This window comes from Rhyacophila brunnea, unplaced genomic scaffold, assembly GCF_057557595.1.
Source record: "Rhyacophila brunnea isolate RB1 unplaced genomic scaffold, BYU_Rbru_1.0 scaffold_9, whole genome shotgun sequence".
Classification (NCBI taxonomy): Eukaryota; Metazoa; Arthropoda; class Insecta; order Trichoptera; family Rhyacophilidae; genus Rhyacophila; species Rhyacophila brunnea.
In genome coordinates this window covers 23,810,474-23,834,240 of record NW_028233361.1, presented here as the reverse complement: position 1 = coordinate 23,834,240, position 23,767 = coordinate 23,810,474, and the positions used below count along the sequence as shown (strand labels likewise).

General features: G+C 35.1%; 1 protein-coding gene across 2 annotated transcripts in view; it reads left to right on the top strand.

Annotated features, from left to right (window-relative positions):
• Positions 1-23,104, top strand: part of Myc (bHLH transcription factor Myc) — a 61,487-nt gene extending 38,383 nt beyond the window's left edge. For both annotated transcript variants that reach the window (XM_085959878.1, XM_085959880.1), the window contains exon 3: positions 18,071-23,104. In XM_085959878.1, the coding sequence (XP_085816004.1) occupies positions 18,071-18,672 (602 nt within the window). In that variant the 3' untranslated portion in view covers positions 18,673-23,104. The remainder of the gene's footprint in view (positions 1-18,070) is intronic.
• Positions 23,105-23,767: the final 663 nt, after the last annotated feature.

Genomic DNA, 23,767 nt, shown 5'->3' with positions numbered 1-23,767 from the left:
ATGTGCTCGGAAAGGGAAGATAGCTTAAGTCAGTTAAGCTATCGGGCCATCCGACCTGGTCGCCACAAAGGCCAATTTTGTTACGTTTAAAAAAGAGGTGATCGCTCGATTAATAGGTTTGGATTGGAGGGGTCTATGTTTGTGTTTACTCACGGTGTCAGGAGTAGCCATTCCACTACTGTACCATGACGATTGGCGAATACTGCATTATAGATGTTTTAATAATTTATTTAATATACCTACACATTAATTGTATTAGGTATACTGGATGGTTGGTCCATGAAAAACCGTACTAAATACGCGAATGTATGTTTAAATACTTTATTCGATAAGAAAATCCGGTTTTAACTCATTCGAACTCGACTGACGCCGTGAAGAAATTTAATACAGTTTTGTATTTTTTTTTATTTGTCTTCGGATCTCAAAACGACCTTTCTTTTTTGATCTGTAAATATATGACATTTTTTACTTTCTTTTTACGAGTCTCGTCCTACGACCAAATGACATCGGAAATGTGAAAATCATTCGATGGACTTTAATATAAATATTTGTTACAGCGACTTCCTTTTAGTACCCAGCAACCAAATTCATTAATGAATATTGTATACTTCGTATAGAACCTTACTAAAATAATAAAATTAATTATACTTTGCCTTAATATATTATTGCACTGATCTGTTAGTCAATGATGAATATTGATCATGACTCAAATAATAGTAGATACCTACTGCATATACTGTTTTCTGCTGTCATTTTCCTTGTATATTTAACAATAATATAAATAAACATTTTCTAAAAATCGTGAAGTCGTATACAATAATGTAAATATAAATACTATATTGATTTGGTATAAACAATCTAACTTATCTAGTGGTTTTTGTGTGTGAAATTAATGTGGGCTTACAGCTTAAAATGTTCCAGACGTCCTTGAGCAGAAATTCACATAATGGGATTAATACCTTCGACCCATCCAAATTTGCAAACCGCCCGTCGCACTGTGGGACAACTATTTTTCGCGGCCTATTGAGTAATGAACTGATTATTTAATATTCATAAGATTTTAAATAGGTATAAGACTGAAGAATCGGGCGTATCGTCGTGGTTGTCAGACCGTGACGTCTAGTAATTGTTTACCTGGACAGAGATCTGCAATAGTATAATGATACGTACTCCGGCATTTTTATTATTAATTACTAATTGTCCTGCATATAATCTAATTATCTATAGTTTTCATCACATCATAGATGTATTATATAATTTTAAATGCTTTTCTTAAGCAGTGTATAGATAAAGCACCTCAAGAAAGTGAAAGGCACCATACTTATTACAATAATTATTACTGTCGAGTTGAATTTAATAACTTCGATCAAATTAATATCATGCTGCGAACAAGAAATGACAAGAAGGGAGTGTATAGTACCTTGCCCTCGTAATATTGTAATAAAAGTAGTACATACACATAATACATAACGAAATTGTCGATAAAATAGCTTGTCTTTTATACAGTAACTGCGTCTATATGCCATAATAGAGTGTGTCAGGCATTGGCATCATTAATAAAATTGCAAAAGTAGATTTCTGCTAAATCATCGAAGCAGTTTGGCAATACGTCATAGTGTCTTATTTTCTAGTACTCTCTCTTTTATGTTACAGAATCAATTTTGCGAATTGTTGGACGTAGCTTCCATTAGTTAGTTTTTAAGTGCCTCGTTACAGAAGTCAAAGCGTTGTCTTTATCTGCGCTGAATGTAATGTCAAATCTATTGAACAAATATTAAATGCACCAACTTATCGTTGAATATTGGACATAAACGGGAATAATATTTATTATCAATAGCAACACTTAAAATTATTAGCAAAGATTTAATTGTTCCAAATTTAAAAATAAGAGTGCCATCAATTATAACCAATATGTTACTATTTTTCTTTATTAGTACAGGTAATAGACAAATAATTATATCAATTATTATAATATACGTCAACACGTCTTATAAAGTGATTAAGTTAGTAGTTAGACCCATTTCCATTCCACTACCCGTTCACCGTTGGCATGGCAATGAAAGTTGTCGGTATTTCGAATGTGCCAATCAAACGTTAATTTCCCTCCCGCGATTTATCGATACATATCTCTTTGAATTGGTATGATTATGCTCAACTTGTAAAATACACGCATTCCGTATAAATTATTTGCAAGTAAATTTTTCGTACAACTGAATGGTATGCGGATAAATTATTAAGTTATAAATAATACAGTTTTGGATTGTCTATTGACATGCATTTTATAAGGAATGAATATTTTAAGAGGCATTTTATTTCACTTTAATTGAATTTAGAATATTGTTCATTATTCAATAATTCGATGTGTTCTTTTCTATTTTCAAAATTGTTATACTTTTCAAATTTCGAAGAAACCATTACCCAAAAATGGTTACAGATTAGAAAAAAAAAATCATACAACTTTACGTAAAATCGTACTATTTACACACGTCTCGTCGTCACCTTCACAGTGAAACGTGAATTTTTGGTGTAAACTCGGAAAGTCAAGGCGAATTATGAATGCTCAACACAAGCGTGGCCGGCTTAGTAACAGTGTTACAGAAAGTCTTACAGCGTTACTAATTTGGTATTGGCAACCCAGATGCCCTCTTTATGAGCGGTGGTTACGTCTATCGATATTATAGGTACATAATCATTATCATTTTTTTTTAAAATTTTCAGTGAACCCCATGAATAGAATATCGCGAATTATCATTTTGTTCATTACTTTGTCGTACTAATACCTTTTAAATAGGTATTGAAACTTGCCAAAACTGGTAGGCCATTTTCGCAATATGCGTCGTCGATTTTATCGTATACGTTACGTTACATTGTTACAACAAACCCACCGTGTAGTGTCAGTACTTTACTATATTAATTTGGCAATTTTCGATATCAAATTAATTTAATGTTCAGTAAGGACGGCCCGTCACGGACATTAAACAGTAAGTATTATATTATAAAAAAGAAATATATCAGTATTAAGTTATTGAACAGTAGAAAAGTGTTAATACAAATATACAATATCTCATGATATAATACAACAAACAATCCTTTACTTAAACTATACTATTAATCTATTATGTTCTTATTCAAACGAAAAGTGATCGTCTGAAAGCATACTGTCATAATTGTATGCTATTTTTCATAATGACCGACAAATAAATATTCCATTTTTTTTAAATCTTTTAACTAGGCCGAGGATTTGGTCACGGGTTAAATATTAGTACCAATCATGTCAGGTCTCAATCCAAACATACCAGGCTATGTCGGTCAAATAGATTTACCGATAACATCTATCTCAACTGCAGAAAGCGGACATCTTGAAATGGCGATCTCGGTAATAATTAGATCCTACGCGTTTTTGCAAACTGCGCATTCCTGATTCTTCCCACTGGACCGGGGGGTCAACGGCACAACTATCCTGTTCCTCTATTAGCTTTATTACTCTTAATAGTCGCAATAGAGATACTGCATTGATTTGTACTGTTTTTATTTATACCGTTTAGTTTAAACGGTCAGTATATAGTGCACATGGATAGTATCATTTTGAAATACGTTAAATCTGACGCCCTTGATACCCGTGCCAAATAATTACTACGGTGTCAATTCCGCGCCGACTCCCGCAAAAAGAAGCCTTCAAAAAGACAGATTATGCGAAAAAATTACTGCCCAATTTGAACGACATTGACCGCCACTTAAAGGGCAGTAAGATTTACTCTTACGTAATGAAAAGTACTTACAAGTTATTAAGGCCATCCAATGTCGCTCCTACGATAGCACATTTCCGCATAGAAACTACGTGAAGCCGGCCAAAAAATGCAGAGACAATAAGTATTATTATATGGAATTTTGTGTACACGCCAATGACAGTATTTCAACGAAATTATTTTTATATAAATCAGTAAAGTATTCGAATATAAGATTTATAGTACGCTGTTGTCGTGGGTATATTGTACAATAATACACATAGTATAATATAAATTTAAGTTAAGTATTTCATTAGACTAAAATAATTAATATTATGTAGTATTCAAATCTAGTTTTGATCAATCTTCCAATTTATGAGAGTATTATTTTTATAACGTATGCAAGTGTGCGCCTGGTTTTTGGGAAAGGTCCCAATTGAATCATTAACATTGAAGCTTGTACTTTATTTTGTTTATTTGACAGAATTTGTCAGCGTCTTCTTCCACTTTTTTGTTATATGTCTAACACCCTTACTTACGTAATACATAATTATTATCCGTCGATTGTACATACGTTCATTGTTACGTGTACCTGCCTGCTTTTTAGTAGGTTGGTAGGCGGATGGTGTTGACCCAATTCCACAAGACTGTGTTATGTTACCGTATTTTAAAAAAATGTTAATTTAAAATCAAGGCGTTGACCATTTTTTTCAGTCGTTTTAATAATATAATCGATATGTAGGCAGTGTGCATGGTTTGCATTGCATAAAAACATGCATTATTGAATTGAAATAAGTACCGCTTTTCTTGTTAACATACTTGATTATAATTATAACAATTATGACTCAATAGTTGTCTACAATAAAAAAAATAGTCTACATTTAATTACATTGAGCGCGAAGGATTATTTGAAACTATTTTTTTTATTAATTTATTATAAACCAGTTTATAAATGCATTGATCGCTTTTAAAGTAATTTATGAATACTACTGAATAATCTACATATTTAAATTGTATTGCCATGAAAACTTTTTTTTTTTACTCTCTCATGACAACCATTTTTTTTAAACTAGCACTGATTGAACAAAAGTGCCCTGTGAAATTTGAGAGATCGGCGTCTTAATGGCCGGAATTCTTGATGCACACAGGCAAAACAATTGCAAAGCAAAGGGAGGCGAACCGTATTGGCAATGTTATGATAACATTAAGTCAACCCCGAACGCATCCCACATTTTCAGTATTGTATGTAAATTTACTAAGATTTTCTTTCTACACTTTATGGCAATCCGCAATCCCGGGATTGCAAACCACACTCAGTATTTGACATCCTGTAAATTGGCAAATAATTTAAATAAGTAAGTCAGTATTATTTACTATATTAATACAATCTAACGTTATGAAGCTAGGGAAAATTCAGATTTATTGAATAATTTAATATTGCCTCCGTAATCCCTTCTAGTCAGCGCGAGGCCCCTTCTGAAAATGTTAGTTGCGTAATTTTGGTTTTGGATTTTGAATTAATTTTACATCAATGCCCGCGTCACCTGAGACAGGGCTATCTGTTAATCTACTTGGCGGATTTGTAGTATCGGAGCTCTTCGATGATTATAAAATATTCTTCATTTACTATTCGCCTACTGTCTATGAAAATATTTTTTTTAGTTCAATTCGGTAATTTATTTAAATATTGATTATCTATTAATATCATTGCTATATTACTTTGGATACAGATTGGATACAGTATAACTTAGTAATCAAGATAATGGGTATATTCTTATTGAATGTGGTTGGGAAATTTCGCAATAGGAGGGTGCGTTTTACAATTTCACGTCATTTTTCTTAACGTATACTTTGTAATGTTGCGTTTTTGTATAATTCAATAGTTTGTATTCATAAATCGCTCCTTTTGTTAGTTTAGCTAGTTTATTTAATTTAACAATTTATTAGGCAACTGTCATAATATTAGTTGCGTGTAATTTATTTCACCTTAAGGTAAGTGGCGTTAGCCAAATTTATTTTGCTCCTTATTCCATAATGTGGACATTTTTAAATTACGAAGTCATGTAATACACTCAAACCGCTTAAAACTCGCTTGACGCGTCTACTACGACTGTGTCAACTCGTCGAAGGTCGAGTATCACATTCTTTTACGGATCTTCGATAAACGACTAAATTTGTGGCGGCAGCTGCTTATAATATGATTTCGTTATCACCGGCCAGTGATAACGATCTTTGACCTTCCCGGACCAGAGCTGTGCAATGGATATTAGATTCTATCAAACGCGGCTAACTTGTCTGTTCACATTTTTTTCTGTCTATCGAATGTGGATATTACAATACATTATCTGGTCCTGAGGCAACATGGTCAAATCTGTCTCGTTTTTTTGAGCTTGCATCGATAAGTAGAATAAAATTACACGCCGATAGGTTGACGAAACGCTGATGACCGAGATGAGAGGGAGGGGAGGATCTAGTTTAGATCAATGGGTGATAATGGAGGATTATGATAATATAAAACACCTTAGCGATAAAATTGTGAATGAAACGTATTGCAGGTAGTGTACGAACGCTGTTCTGAAGCGGGCGGATGTTAAGAGTCTTATAAACGGCGAAACGAATAAAACAAAAGCCGAGCTTGCCATTCGAGATGATTCTCCTGGGTCACACAATCTTTTAGACATCCGTAATCTAGAATAACTATTAGTATTTGGTCTGGGAGTCAGAGAGCTCATTGAGATATATTGAATACAGCAATATTGCTGATGGTTTCCCACTGACACGAGACACTGCGTGCTGCTGAATACCCAACTAAACCCAAGGGTCAAATAATTGATCATATTGTCTTGCCATGGGTCCCAACAATATTTTTAGATTCGTATAAGTACATATTTTAAACCCAACAGAATGATAATTATTCGACCAGTGTGCGGACCTCCTATTTTCATCGACAAGTCGTTTCACATTATAGACGACCTTCACCGCCATAAACTCTGAACCAGCACGATTTCCTCAGACGCTTCCATTACAGGCCATTACAGGAAATTGGCGATCGTTTAATACAGTTAAAATGATACAGTCTGGCCAGTGGGACAATGATAGCGCACGAGTCTCGGGCTGGATTTCGCGCGCTATCTCTTTCTGCATCGTCGTGCGATTCTAGGATATTCAATTCAATTTATTTAAGATCACATTACGAATTTAAGACATTCACAGTTTATAAAAAAAGTATCATCCACCTAAACTCACTCACATACGAGAGTGGAGTATATCCAGGGAACTCAGAAATAATGGGAACTGAAATACCTAACGGGTAAGGAGAAGCAGGCAACCGATCTGAAGTAAGGCAGAATACGGGATAAATTTAAACAACTGCTCTCGGTTTGTGCATTGACGCTCATTTAATATTTAGTATTACACACACTATTGCACGTCTATAATGCATGATTCGTTTTCGTAGGACACTCACTCATTCAAAACCCTGTGTCAAAAATAGCCTATCGGAATTCGATTTATTATCTGTTCTGTGAGTATATCGATATCCGAAGGAACTTGATTGATTGATTGCTCACAGCTACCTGCCCTTCCAATTGATATCATTAAAGGGATGTTAGTGTTGTACCGTTGCGAAAACTTTTGGACCATGCCATTCATATGAAAATAAAAAACCGTTTACCGTTATGAACACTGAAACAATCAAACAAAAAAATCTTAAAAAATAGTTCGGTTGTCTATGTCAATAATATATAGCTTAAAATTTGCTATAGTAAGAGGAGTATGAATAAGCATAGCTTTACAAATAGGCAGTGGTATTTTAGAAAATAAATTTTATTTAATGCGTATTTACCTATGTAGCTATTTTAACGAGCGTTACTACGGCACGCCAGTGTTTCTCCGGTATCCGGTTTCCCGCGGATCCGCCCTCGAAGCCGTTATTGCTTTGTTAAGTTGCCGGGTAGTTTATCTCTATCGCATTATTCATTATCGTGGACACGGCAAAAGCTGCATGAATGTATGAATCCAGATGACTTTAGCGGTAAAACTTCTCTCATGAGAGTCGTGTGTTGTTTTCTGCTGTCGTGATTTATTCCGCCGTTGTTGTTTATGGCCGCTCTGAATTTATCGGGATCTGCATTACCGACTGATATATTTCAATTAGTCCACGGTTGACAGTCATTTTATTATGGCGTACTAATTAAAATAAATAATGTTTAAATTAGTGTTCAACATTTGAACAGAATATTTATATTTCGTATACATTTGTTTGTATATAACAAAGTTATTAGTAAAACTCACCTTGCCTTCATCGAAATCACAAATTCAAAATTCGAATATTAAAACTAGAAACAAAAAGACATCGTCGAAATCTAAATTCTACGTTCAAAGTAAACTCGTATTTTGTTTTGAAAGTTTACGTTTATTATAGCACACTTTTGATGGCACACATAAAGTTTTCGGATAACTATGAATTCAAACTATAGCGTCTTGGTGCCATTTTGTGGTTTGCAAAGAAGTCGTCCGCCCGGCAAATCATCGTGATACAGATATTTCGCGAAATAATTTACCCGTTAGAGGCGACCGAATGATAAATTAGTTATCGATAAATGGATTACTAATAATGTATGGAATATTTGGTTGGTGTTGTCATTTGACATTATCGACACGTTGACCGCTCGGCGAATTCCATTGCCCGCCAGGGAATTTGAAGTGGGAGCAACAAGTGCTAGGCACCGCCACACTACTGCTCGCTTAATATTCCGCTTGATATTTCTAATTAGCATATTTTCGCTGAATCATAGATAACGATGAAACCCATCCGCCATTTATTATTGATATAAGTACATTATTATTCTTTCATGAATTTCCCGCCATTTTGCTTCCTTACCCAAGAAACGGTAGCATCCAATATACATAGCCGCTCGAGGTCAATGACTGACAGATACATATTGCACTATTTTGAATTTGGAATGATTTCAATATAAAATAATTATAGTTTATACAAATCTGGCATGTAAGTCTTAAATTTGGAATAATAAATGTATTGCCACTATAGAATGTTATGGATCAAGTATAAAATTATTGCATTTTAAAAAAAATATTTCCATTCTATCAACATTGTACATTATGTACCTACCTACTTATTTTTAAATTTTCATTTCTTGCAATTTTAGCCTGTAACCTCCCTCACTGCGCAAAGACGAATAGGTAGAATTAATGTAAATAAAAAACTTTAATTACAATATCGTGATACCGGTTGAGCGGGTTTTCGTTATTGTTATCTATGTACCTACCTATATATTAGATATCTAGCGGTCGGCTTCGCGTCATGAGATCTCTTGCCGATTTCGGTGAAAAAATTACAAATCTGCTAAATCAGCTAAAGGCCGTTTGAGACCACTTAGCTGGATGTAATAATATCTACGCCATAAATCGATACCTACTCAGATCACTTATTAATGCAAATATGATCATCGAAATAGCACTAACGATGTTCTATAGATAAAAATCACCAATAACATCTATGTAGCATACTACAACGTTAGCGACTTGCATAATTATGTCCTTCGGTAGATTTCCATCATCAATATAATTTCATGTCTAGCAGTACAGGCCAACATACGATTTTAATGCCAGCTTGTATATTGGTTAATATCAAGATCTTCGTGAACAATTATTTACAATGCACACGGATTTTTATCTATCCTTTGATTTAGTACTTTTAAGATGAATATTGGAAATCCCTTGATTAAATCACAAATAACGAGTAACCGGTTTATAGTTCTCAATAAATTGTGTTAGGTATTAGTAATGTCATAATAAATCATGAAGTGACCACGACTTATTATCCCAAGAAAGCTGATCAAATCGACCGTATTCCTTGTGAAACTATTAATGTTAATAGACCGCATTAAATCCTGTACGAACGCACGCGTATGATAAGTAGATACGTTATTATAAATTTTAATTGGTTCGGCATATCACATACATAATATATTGCGAGAGGAGCGGGGCAGAGAAAGGTATCTGGCTTCCTGTCGCCGCGGGCCTATCGCTCTAGATATCTCTGCTTCGCGCCGAAGAATGCGGATCATTTCATAAGAGAAGTCATGTGCTACCAACTGCTGCAACATCTATGAATGGGATCTGATGCGACGTCATGTCAAATACCCATTCTCTATCCAAACAATCACTGCAGATAAGTTTTAGCCCTAAGAAATTCATCTACCAAAAATCAAGCGATGGTCGATTGAGTCATCTTACACATTATGTTCTATAAAGTTTATTGTTTCAATACATCCATACAGAATTATCTAACAGTCACTAACTTACTCCAAAGGTATTTCTTAAAATAACTATTTAGGCTTTAGGAATTTAACTTATAGCGAGCAATGTGATTTATTAAGTGAGCAATGTCATTTTACTAGTATTTAAAATTCTATCACTTATCGGATAGCTGATCCTCCTATCCCGTAGCATATTTTGAACCAAAGAACGAAATCTTCCAAAATGTGTCTGAACTCTAAGGTCACCTCACGCATATAACGCCACACCATTGGTGCAAGCTACATTTTTGAGTCACGTGATTTCACGTATTTTTTAATTTAGTGCTTTGTAAGGGAGACTGCAGGTAATGGACGCAATGTTTTTGTAGGTTGTCAGTTATTATTAAATGGTTAGTATATGAGGCATGAATGAGCTCACCAAACTTTTCATGGCTTGTTTTTGCCTACAAATACTGCTTTTTCCTTCACAATCCTCGTCTTGAATCAGACGTGGGCACAGTGACCCTGTTGAATTAAACTATGTGCTGTGCTGGCCATACTAAATTATCTGTTATAATGCATCCATACACCCATTCCGAGGGTATAACCTAGTCTGAGTTTGCGAGCGATTGGATAACTCTGCTCGAACTAAATGTCGTATATCATGACTACAATGTTACAATCTAAGACCCGTCCATGTGTGCATTGTGATATCGTACACACACAGACTGTCTCCTCGGGTGTGTTGGTACACCTCTGGTTTGGGCGTGGTCGTCCAGACTTATCGAGAGTAACTTTCCTCTTGGTCAGAGGCGCCCAACAATCGTGATCGCGATCGCAGTATTGCGCAATTATTAACACCGAATTCGCAGCTGCTGTATGGCAACCGAAACTGTTTCGCAATTGCCATGAAGTTCACACACAATAGCCGATTTTTTTTTTTGATTCTCTGCTCCATGAAAATACCGACACACATCAAGAGAGAAAGGATTTTGTTATAATTTTAAATAACTATAATGCTTATATAGGTTGATTATATAGAAAACTATCGGTTCCTACGACGGATTGTAATACCTATCTAGTTTCTGCTGAATCAGATCAGACCATTGATATACTACTGGATGAATCATATGCTTCTTAAAATGACGCCCGATTTTCAGCGACTCGGCCAGTGTTAAAACTTACTGTTTTAATATCAGCGGACTTAACTCGATATAAGCTCTCTTAATATTTGTCTCAAAAACGACCTGGCAATAATTATGAGTAAGCCCAATCTAGCTTTCATCTTACCATAACTAATAGTCAGCGCATGACGACTTGCTCTGTCCGCTCAGACATGAATTTTTGGTAGCTTGCAAGCTTTGGGTTGCAGATAACCTTAGGGTCACTATTCCAAGAACGCAAATTTAGTTTTACAGTCAGGGCAATACGGGTGAAATTCGGGAATCCATGTTAACGGTCTTAACACATTATACCTACAAGGAAATATTATAAGACGATATTCGTAATATCTTCTTTTGTGGTACATTTTTTTAAATTACACTTGTATTGGAACTCCTCATCTAGTAGTATGTATATCAATGGATCAGACTCATTGCCAAATCTTTTAATGTGTCTATGTATAGCCAATGCAATACATTGTTTATTTACTCTTTTGTTCTTATTGGTCCATCAGTTTTGATTGATTGCACGGTTCTTAAAAAAAAAACAAATATTAGCATTGTTCGCTTTTTACACTAACGGGTTCGCTTTTGACCTTTATTGTAGTTCTTTTGTTTGTTTTTAAAAAAACTTTTAAAACCTGTCATACAAAGACTACTTACATTGGCCGACCTATCCTCAATCTCCAAAAATATTTCAAGTGATAATCTTTTGTATAAAGAAGAGCGTTTCTTATAAGTTATAATAAATGTATCTTTCACTGTGTACGAATGCGCCATGGCACTTTACCGATGCCTGTACATTTACATGCGTATAATATGTACAGGTACACGAAGCGTTATTATAGTCACTACAATCGTAGAAAGCCGCGACAGTCGACTTTCTAGAGCGAATAATACATACCTACTATCTATTTTTTATTATTGAATAATACCGTCTGATAACAAGTCTACGCGTTTTTGTGTGATACTTTCACGGTCGTTATTAATTTTATATAGGTGCATGTATGGCAAGTTGTGCTAGTACCAGTTTAGTTTTACTGCGGTTTCGCAGGGGGGAGTAATCGCTTATCGCAGATTATATTAATCAAATCCACGATAAAGCCCGCCCAGCGTATGACATTCTGGCACGACCCCAGCGGGGCCGGTCTTGCGATACCTATTATCAACATCGCCTTTCACATGGTTTGATTAATTTTAACATTATGTTATAATGCTTTCTTTACTAACATTCGTGCACATATGTATGACCTCATGGGTGATTTTTTTTTTTTTTTGAAAGTATCAATTTTATCTCCCGAAACAGACTGCAAAGTCTAATACATCTATAATTTCAACCAATTACATACTCCACAATCGTGCTATTAATTATTTTGGCACAATATAGAATAGCTGCCGACGTATAGAACATAATTCACACGCAAGAATGTCCTATTTCCGTCCATTTTATTTAATATGATTGCCATTGGAATGTGTTAACGAGTTGGGTTACCAAGTGTCACCAAGAATAGAGCTAATGAGTCATGGAGACAATTTCAACAATTCCACTCGGATAATTTTATTGTTGGTACAGCTCATTGCCTTTTTTAAATTAGTCCGGTTTAATTACCGCGGCCCAACACTAATCAAACGGGTTCAATCGGACATTGGTATGTTGAATATAACTTTGCTAATATGTAATTTAAGATTATCGTGTCTCACTTCCAAATTCAAATTCAAATAAAATATTATTTTTTCGTAAATTAATATTTGTGTTCCAAATTCAAATACTTATTTAAAAGTATCTATGTTCCAATTTAAATTATTGAAGTATTAATTATTGTCGAATGAAGTAGTAATTATTGTTGAATGCATTAATTATTACATGCAATCAAGTTATGCACCGCATTAAACCCCGTCCGTCCGCAAAAACAGATCTCAGTAAACTTATTATTCTAATAACGTAACATAGTATTTTAAGTCCAAAGAGGAAGTGTATTGAACGATATTTCAACGAATAATAAATTATAGAAAAGTATCAAAATAATGTACGTAAGATTAGTCTGATAGTAGTATAATTATGTTTAAATTGAGATATTAATTCAATGCATTCATCTCAGCCGTCCATGCCCTATCTCACGCAGGCGCAATAAACCCGCGAAATTTTCCCGCCAAACCTTGCCGCGTTGAGCTGGCCATGTCTAGTTAGTGGGAGCGGCGGAAAATCGACCGGCGACGCCGCATTTGTTGCGTAAGGCCTCGTAAGGCGGGGGGAGGGAGAATTAGTGGCGTCGTCTGCGCCGGCGTCCAGTTTTGGCGCGCGATGACGTCACAGCGTCTGGATCGATGGGTGCAGACGCCCTGACGCTTGTCAGGGGTCGTTATCCCCGATGGTTCGCTACCCCCTCCGCACATACTGTGGACTCGCCGCATTCTACGGGTCTGCAGCGCCCGGCCTCTATGAAGGATGGAGCTAATTTGTCGACCCATCAGTTAATTTGTTATAGCTTTTATTTTGATGGTCTCTATTAGTCTTCGCGTTAATATTTTGTCAAGGGCAAACGTAAACTAACGACGTCTTTTTATCGAGGAATGATAAATTATTGTGTGTTTGTGATTTATTTTGTAATAATATTAATACGTTCCTCACTATTTTTTCATTAACACTTAACATTAATACTCTTCAACAAATTTCTACGTGTTTTCCAATATATAAAATTATAAATGAATCTACTATAAAAGCGACGATTGAAATTCTTGGAAGTCATGCGGCGCTTGTCCATTGCATTCCACGCCTTCTACTGACCACTATTTTAGAGGTATGTACTTGCTCCCAGATGATTGTCATTTCACTGCGCGCAACCCAAAGACTGCCTAAAATTATTAATATTTGTCCTAGATATTATGCTGCAGTGACGTCGCACTTATGCATACGTAGATGGTGTCTAGCATTTCTTCAGCTTAGGTGGTATTGTAGGGTCTACTACCCTGCCATATTTGGATTTGGAGGTTATATGATTTTTTTTTAAATAGGATGTTAGTACTTTCTAACGAAGCGACCGCATCGGCCGCTTCACGGAAATCTCGCTGCTTTTAAAAGTTGTATCCCCACGGGATGTCAGTGTTACACGTTCTAATTAATTATAATGGTATATCTTTATAGCATGTTTTAAATGTCTTATAACTGCATAGTCACTTGTATTTTCCCAAGTGCAAAACTATTCTACCCACATCACACCATCATCTTAACATTTTCGCTCTTGACACCTGTTTATTGTCAACCGATCTATTATTTAAAAGTCGATCCAAACGACAAATTCTCACTTTTGTTTCAATCCGCCGATTAGAAATGGAACTTTCCAATAAGTAGTGTCTCAATCGAACTGTTTAATTAATCATTTGTCTTTTCACTTGGCCAATTAAGCGAACCGGCGGATTTTTGTTCACGGCACCGATTATTGTTACTTATTACGGACGTTGCCTTTAGCGAAATGGTTGTCATTCCTACTTATTTTTTCTTCCGCAAATTGCCGATCTCAACTAGTATAGTAACAACTTATTAAAATTGCCATGGGCACCTTTTTATAATTAATTATGATCACCAGTAAAATTAACGTATAATTATTATTATTATTGACGTTTAGATTTTTTACGAGAGAAACCGGGTAGTTTTATTTGCAATCATTACGAAGAAAGTACATTGTTCGATTGGTTATATACATATTATTTTCAGATAATCTTTTCTACGTGTAGTTTTTTTGTATTCAATGCTGAATATAGCACCCGATTTAAAATTATTACATTCATTATAGAATAAAGTACAAGAACGTCTATAATAGATCTTGGCTAGCACATGACGTCGATTATAACAATTAATTTCATTTACCTTTATTGATTACAAAATTGATTTCCTTTCTATATGTTGAACTTGAAGTAACTCTTAAAAACAGTTATTAGAATTAATTTGCATGAGTCTTATATGGCTCAATTTAAATGCTGGAAAGCGAAGTATTTTATTTTGAATCTCATTTGCTGAAGTTTTTTTTCTAATAGGTATATAGGTATGTTTCTGAGGTTTTTAAAAATGATATAGGTACTTTCTATATGTTAAATACCCACGCTAAAAGACTGACAACAGAACCAAGGTTCGATGACCAACTGCATAATCTACTGAACCAGTTATAAAAATATTTCAGAGCTCAAATTAGGAATATTATGAACGTTTCGTGACGCCAATTAATATTTTCGTTTTTTTTTTCTCCTTCATCTATCTTCATTGAAATTTGAGGTGCAATTCTTACCTTACTACCGTTTCTGCATGGAGCGAGTCGTGACTCGCCGCCTCCCAGTCTGAAATTCTTCGCTCCGGCGTGGTGTACCGCAGGGCCGACACAGTTTTCTGCGGGCCCCCTTACCCTGCGCCACCCCGCTGCCGCAGCACCCGGTGACTGCGCCACCGCATTCCGCTCCCAGAGATTCGCGGACTAGTAACTCAAAAGACGGCCAGCGTCCGAAAAACTGGTCGCTTGGCGAATCATGCCCGAAAATAACGAAGCGAGTCGCTCCGAATTCGCCATACACGGCGAGTTTTTTTTTCGGCGGCTTAGGAACTAGGCCTAAGAGGAACACACCTCATGCAACCAACATGAGGCCAAAAACATTTTAACTACCATTGCACTTGCAGTTCACGGAGGCTGCCGAAAAATTGAACGCGTTTCATAAAAATAACTATGCTTCGGGGATGTTTTGTCTAATAAATTGAGATGGGTTTAATGAGACTTTCACCCACCCATATTCATCGCAAACTGGGTGGGGATCGACTAAAATGTGCCCATGCTGAAATCTCGTAGATATGTATTAAATATAATGTCAATATTGGCATAGCTTACCAATAATAAGTTTACTCTACTATCTCTGATTCCGAGACAGCGTCAGTCAGGCCTGAATTTACCATAGGGCTATAATCCCAGTGTCCCTAAATTGGCAGAGGGCCTGGAGTCCGAAAAATTAATTACAATAATGCTGTCATATAACCTGCAATAACCATGGCACCTTAAATAGCGTATTACATTAAAATATGACAAAGTGTGTGGGCGAATCAAACAATACACTACTTCCAACTAATAAAACGTACTATTAAGCAAATATTAGACTAGTTATCACTAAGGAAATATACTCACTTTCTCTCCAAATTTTATAACGTAAATACCAACTTGCACTTACTAGTATTTAAAAAAAAATTTTATTCAATACACCCGATTTAAGCATGTAACATTCTTCATTGTATTTTGCTACCTCGTACCTGCTATCAAATACTTAAGTTTATAGCCAACAACGTTGCCCTGTATGGCTGTCGAATCCGGAGCCTTTTTTTGTTAATATATTTCAGTTACTTGGACCGCCGAGAGAGAGAACGATCAAATAAATTGATCCTATCGATATTCTGTATGTAGTTATCATGATAATCATTATTCGCAGCGCTTGCAGTCATACACGTCCTAAGCTCTTTTTCGTCGTTTTTATACGATCTTTTATTCCCCCTACATCTGACATTGAATTTTATTTTTCTTTAAACCCATTCTCAGTAATGTTATGTTTTATTTATTCGCTTGTTTCCTATTAACGTATTGTCACATTAATTTTGACACAGTAACTAACCCAAGTGCATTCTTGATGCAATACTTATCATCGTGCATTTATTGCATACGTTTCTATTATTATCCGTTACTCATCACATCTCAAAGAAACACAATAGACGAAGACGTCATCGTAAGACATCTTGCCTCTTACCGGTTTTCCATTCGTAGGAATCAAACTATGACTCATTACATAGCAAGACTTTCTATTTCATGCTAACTATAGTGCAATAATGCATGCTGATAGCATCTCAATAAAAAAAAGGTACGGTTAAAAATATGTAGGTGCAATGGGTGCGGTGCGGTGCGGTGAAACTAATTAAACACCTTCTGGCACCCACACTATCACTGTGAAAGTAATTTATTATATTTATTAACATATTCGTATATGTAATGTTAATTAATGTATTTGGCACTCTTGTAATCGATACGTCCAATCCTGATCCCATAAAGTGTTCTTAAAGTACTTGTCAGGGTCACCAATTGAATTAAAATTGGTGGATGTATTGAATTAATTGACTAAACTCTTGAATTGTAATTTCATCCGTCACTTAGCTTATTATTTTTATTGCAATCAAATGGGTGTAGGTAGTACCTACCTAACCGGCAACCCACGTTGGATAGTAGAGATACGACATCTGAAAACATCTGTTGCCCTTTATATTATATTATATTAATTTTAATTTGGAAGACATTTATTACCGAAAAAATTAAATGAATATATACCTATCTTGCATATTAGTTCTACCAAGTTGCAATTGATTGCGGTAAAAATGAATTGAATATTTTTTAAGTCTGATTGTTAAATGGTCTCAGAGGCGAAGTGCAATCAGGAATTATTTTACCTCAGGCGATGCATTTGAGATGAATGAACGAACGTGCAGTTATCACCCATGCTAGAGTAGGCTCTCCTTATACGGACAAACTTAAGAGGTTGTGACATCGCAATAAGAGGCAAGCAAGACCGTGGGGCGAGTTCACACAATTAGTGGCATGAGTCAGATGCTGGACGCCCACGATGACTTCTCGACTTCGCGCATTGACCGTTCACTTACTATATGTGCTAAGTGAGAATGCATTTCGTCATTATTTGATACATTCGCATCAAGTTCAGAAATTAAGACTTAGCTCGAATCGTGATGTTTTAACCGTAAACACGAAAGACGAACCTCGTTTATATTAATTATGATGGAATGATAAGCGTATCTAGGCACCTGGGTGGTACTTGCGAATTTTCCAAATATTATGATACAATTTTGTACCTAATTCAAGCTTGATACTAATTGTTATTTTTTCTTTTTTGTCCACAGAAGAGGAAGAAATTGACGTAGAGTCATTGGGCGAGAAACTGTCACCTGGCGCGCGTAGCGCCGTCGCTTTGCCCACCAACCCGTCAGCCCTCGACCGTCATCAACTGCAGTGTGCCGTGGCTTCCGCTATGGTTGTCAACCGCCAACAGCGACCCGTCAGACCTTCCCCCTCACCTAGGCCCAGGAAAAGGACACGTGATCACTCCCCTCAACAGCAATCATCAAAACACAGAAAACGACCTAAAATGAACAAATCACACAGTCCACGACAGTCACCACCGAAACGGCGCGGAAACTCATCACCCAACTCAGACTCAGAGGCAGATAACATCGAGAAGCGATCCCTTCACAACGACATGGAGAGACAGAGAAGAATAGGTTTGAAGAACCTATTCGATGAGCTGAAACGCGAAGTACCAAACATCAGAGAGAAGGAGCGGGCTCCTAAAGTTGTCGTCCTCCGCGAAGCAGCTGCGCTCTGCATGCGGTTACAGCGCGAAGAACGTGAGCGAGAACAGCTCCGCGCGAGACAGTCGCGGCTCCTGGCTCGCGTGCGACATCTCCGGCTCGACCTCGCAGCCCGGAGACCTAAGAACGCTTAAAGCGTATAAAGACCGCCCTCCAAGGAGGGAAGGTTTCCCGACGCGGCGAGGCCTCGTTTGCCTCGCGCACTCTACGGAAGCGACCCCCGCGATAGCCGTCGGCGTATTCGGAAATGAAGCGTTGTTCACGGGCTGACGCATCATCCGGAGAGCGATCAGGTCGCGGCGCCGGAGACGAACCGTCTTCCGATGATCAGTGACGCCAGTCGCCGATAGGAACGGACTCTCGCGCGCCGCGTAGCAGATGTATCTCTTGAGTAATCTGTTAATTTTATTATGTATGATAGTGGATTTTAAGACGATTATGTACATCCCTAAGTTTAAGACTAGTTTGTAAGGTATCGAATTGTAGTTCGTATTGTATCGGCTTCCGCCTGAAGTATAGATTTGTCGGTGTGTTCCGATTGTATTTGTTTTTAATGTCGAGAGATTCTGGAGAGAATTAGACGGGAGCGCGGAGACGAGGCCATCATATATGTTTTTCGGCCATGGATAATTTGTTTTGTTTTCGGTTTCGCATTCAGGCTGTTATATGTAAATAAAAAGTAATGTAATGATATTGATTAATTAATGATATTTGGATATGCTAAACGTTAAGTTTAATTAATGCTTTACATTGATAAAATATAGCTAAATATGCGATATATTCTTATAATTAATTAAAACAGACTAATCGAATTTGTGACTGTTGAAAATTATTATAAAATATTCGCCTAGGAATATTTGATTGACTTGTAAGAAATAAATACTTCACGGAGGAAGATATTTTTTTATTTATAAAATACAGGAGTCGGTAGTTATGAGGGTCACCGCGGACGGACTGCCACAATATATAAATATGTTCCTAGAATTTGTTACGATTTAACCGCACCCCAAGGGTTTGCTAATTATACTATATTTTATAATAGCCAAACGTTCAGCTTGTATAATATTGATAAAACTTTTTATGCGATAGTAAAAAGTCAACGTTCCTCAAGTCTGCCCGTTCGCGAGATGACCCTCCCTACCCGACGACGCTTGTGAGAAGCCACCTGATCCAAAAATAAAATTGTACGAAGATACAGGATAGAGGTTTCAATTTTGTCCATGCCAAATTACTGTCAACTTCGTAACGTCGCCACAATTTATGGTAATAAATTATTCAGCCGAGCGTGTTTCTTTTAATCTTGTTTCCAATATATTGGAATAATAACTATATAAATTTTTTCTTCTGATCGGTAGAGACTACTGTATCCATTTTTAGGAGTGCCAAAGCAAAAGTTGCAGTCAATTTTAAACCATGCTGATAATTAATATTCCTTGTAAATATTTTTATACGAGCTATTTTTTAATATACTTAATAATTAGAAAGAAATTCCAAAATGACGTTTTATTTAAGTAACAGAATTGTTTAAAATTTCTCACTAATTTTGTACTTTTGATAATAAAAAATAATCGAGTATTTGCTTATTATTAAATACGTTATAGTTTCACTTGTGTGGTGAATAACGTAATATATATGTTGATTGAGCAAAACTGCGTACAAAATTTAATTCCCTATCCTGCTGCCTCATAAATTTAATGGAGTTTGTATAAAAATGACTAAATGTATAATCCTAATTGCTTAGGATAGCTTCACCTATATACATATTATTACTGTGTAAAATCATATAGATTTACACATCCACTTATTTTGTAATTAAAAAGTGTGTTTTGTTTTCTTTTTGCTATTTCTAATCGGATATCTTACCAACTGATTTGTTACTTGTGCTAGTAATATTATTAAAATAGCATTTTATGATACTAATGACAACCAGATTTCCCTAAAGACAATACGTATCATAAGCTAAGACTGTAATTATATTGCTCAATCTTCATCGGACAAAAAATCTTTAAATAAACGACTCATGGTGTGTTATGATTTTTTCGTTAATAACAATTGATAATATCTTGATTTTCCTGCGCCCGATGATTTGTATAAAAAACACTTCATGAAAGAAAATTGGCTGAATCCATCAGTCCAGTTCACAATAACCTCAAAAAGCATTTACATAATATATTCTAATATTCGCTTGACTGAAGCGCAATTAATTAATTAAATTTTAAAAACACGTATGTAGCATTTATTTGAGATTCACAATTTAAATAATGGTATATATTCCAGTTTGATTCAATTTTACAATTGAGTTGATTCGAAATAAATATTTAAAAAATAATTACGTACCTTTTAGTCATTCGGGATGCCTCCCGTAACTGTATTTAAATGCGAATTTCAATAATAAAGTGTAATTTTAAACCATTAAATTTAAAAGTAAGTGAGTACGTACCGCGTATACTATTTAAATGTCTATCGAATTGTAAAAATCATTTTTTTTAATAAATGCCGTGGACCTGAAATTTTACTTCTTATTTTTCGTAATTAAAGTCGTTTTTGTGATGATTATGAATCGGTTTTTCAGTCTAATTTTCTTCGTATGAGTGTTTTCATACAAATTATAATACATAACCTGATTATTTAGCAGTATTATTCCAGTCCAAGAAAACAAATCACGATTTGACGAATGCATGTTTTTATAACCTAACTAAATTGATACAATAATTCTGTAGTAAGATGGTAAAGCATGATACATTCAGACTCGTCTCTGAAATCTACAATATATCAAAATATGATTAAAATAGATTGGGAGACATAAGCTGTCATTAATATGTGATTTGTTGAAATTGCTCTCCTGAATTTAGAAATTTAGAAAAACTGACATCGTGTTTTGACATCTTACTACAGAATTATTATGTCATGTTGTAAAACTCTTAAGATTATTTTACTTAGTTTCCTGTTTGTCACACGCCCCCCTTTTAAAATGTGTCAGGGGGGCATTTTTATTTTTGAAAGTTAAAAAGTTTTATTTTAAATCATACTTGCCCCAAGGGGTGGTTCTTCCCCGATAGATATATGTTTCGGGAAAGGACATGTTGAGAACATTGTAAATTTTATGTAGGTTGGAACCGCTTTAAGGTTTTTCGTCACTTTCGATGTTTTAAAAATACCGATTAGTGCGGAATGTGCCTTGTGATGGGAGGAAAGAGGAAATAGTATTTTATATACTCGAATTCATTAAGTAAATACCATATATATTTTGTAATAACTATTAGAAATGGAGAAAAAATATCAAATTCAATTTAAATAAAATAATGCTATAGAACAGTAATGATTAGGGGTCGCCGAAAAAATTGCGAAATGGAATTATGTCAGAATAATTCTGTTTTCATATTTTTACTGCTCGACCAGATTATGTTAATGAAACAAAAAAAAAACAATGCTTTGACTTCCATTAAATTAAAAAAAATGTACAGAATACGAACGGCAATTGAAGAAATGAAAATGTACGTTATATATTGTAGTTTGTAGCGGGAATTTGTTTTATTATGTAGCTTTTTATATAAACTTTTTTAGTCTACGGTTAGTTTTTACTGTGGAGAACGAGTCGATCCTCGAATATTGTACCTGCATTTAATTTTCACGTTTATTTTGTTATTATAATCTACCGTGTTAGTTATTTAATATTATAGAAAGGGGGGCGGAGTAAAGGGAAGTCGTATTTTTTGTGAATATTTTATAGAAGTACGGAGCTTCGATACATTATCAAACGGTGAAAATCTCACTTATATTTTCGGGATAAGTCATGAATTTTAACTATTTTGTTGATTGATTGGGGAGATATTTGATATATTAAACAAAATATTTTATTGAAACTAAATTTAGTTGGGTAAATACATCTAAATGTTTTATTTTTGTGGGACTTCAATTTCCATAGACGAAATTATAACACATTTACCACCATATTTTTTTGTTACACTTTTATATATTATATTAAAAAAATATTCATGGCTTACCAGTTCCTGAAAAGCTCGAATCGTTCATCGTTTAATTTTGTATACACACTGAATACCGCCGACCCTTTAAAAGCTGATATTGCGTTATTTTCTTTTTTATGACGTTTCGCGAAAATTAAAAAAAAGCTACAAGGCACATTTCCAGCACTGCCGAAGCGATGGTCAAATTAGAATTAATATTATGTCCTGTTAAAAAGAATTGATAACTTTTTTTTTATTAAAGATGATTCAACTCAAATACGTTAGTTATTTTATTAGGGCTTTCCATTTTATGTTCAAGTGCATGTCAGCGGCTCTCTTTGGCGAAATGGCGGTGTTATTTTTTTAATTTTTGTATTTAAAAAAATCCGCCACAATTTGATTGCCAAGAGATAGATATATCACTTATAAATACTTAATTAAAGAACATTTCGCTAAAAGAGCAACTGAGATGCATTTATTTTTTTGTACTTACATTACTCTTACATGTTACGTTATCTTTAGAGAGGTTATTTTGGTTTTTGTTCCTTAATTACGTGTATGAAGATTTAAGTTTACGAATTAAAAATACCCAACTCAAAAATGTTTTTCATTATGGCAACCTGTATAATTATGATTTCGTTGAACCCCAAATCCTGATTTATTTACATCCCAAATGTTGAATAATACCAATTTACAACATCAACTTAGGATTTTTTAGAATCCAGCATACATTGGAGGAATATCATCATGAAAATACTTATTGGAAAAAATCTTTGACCCAATGGAATTCGGGGTGACTAGACTGCTCTAGCCAGCTTTCGGCTCAAACGCCTTTCTTTGAGGCTTTGTCCTTACATATAAGATCTTGTTTCAAATCCGCCAGCGGATAACTACCATCATTTTGATTTAAATCGAAGTAATATAATTTTCGTTACTTCAAAAATTTTGGACTGTACTTACTCCATTAATGTGTGGCAAATACACAATATGTAGCAGAAAGTACGCGACTGAAGTCGACAAAAGATATGTAAGTAATAATTTGTTCCATCATCAATCTTTAGAGGTGGAAGCATTACGAGAAGCGACTGAATTGTATAGTAGGTAATTAAAAGATGTTTGTTATTAAAATAAAAAAAAAATCATTTTTCAAGATTTCATTTGATTATGATAGAGTTAATCAATGACATTGAGTTAATATACTATTTTATAAGCAGGTACCTATATTATTGATAAGCCATTATCTTTACATTCTATTATATTAAAT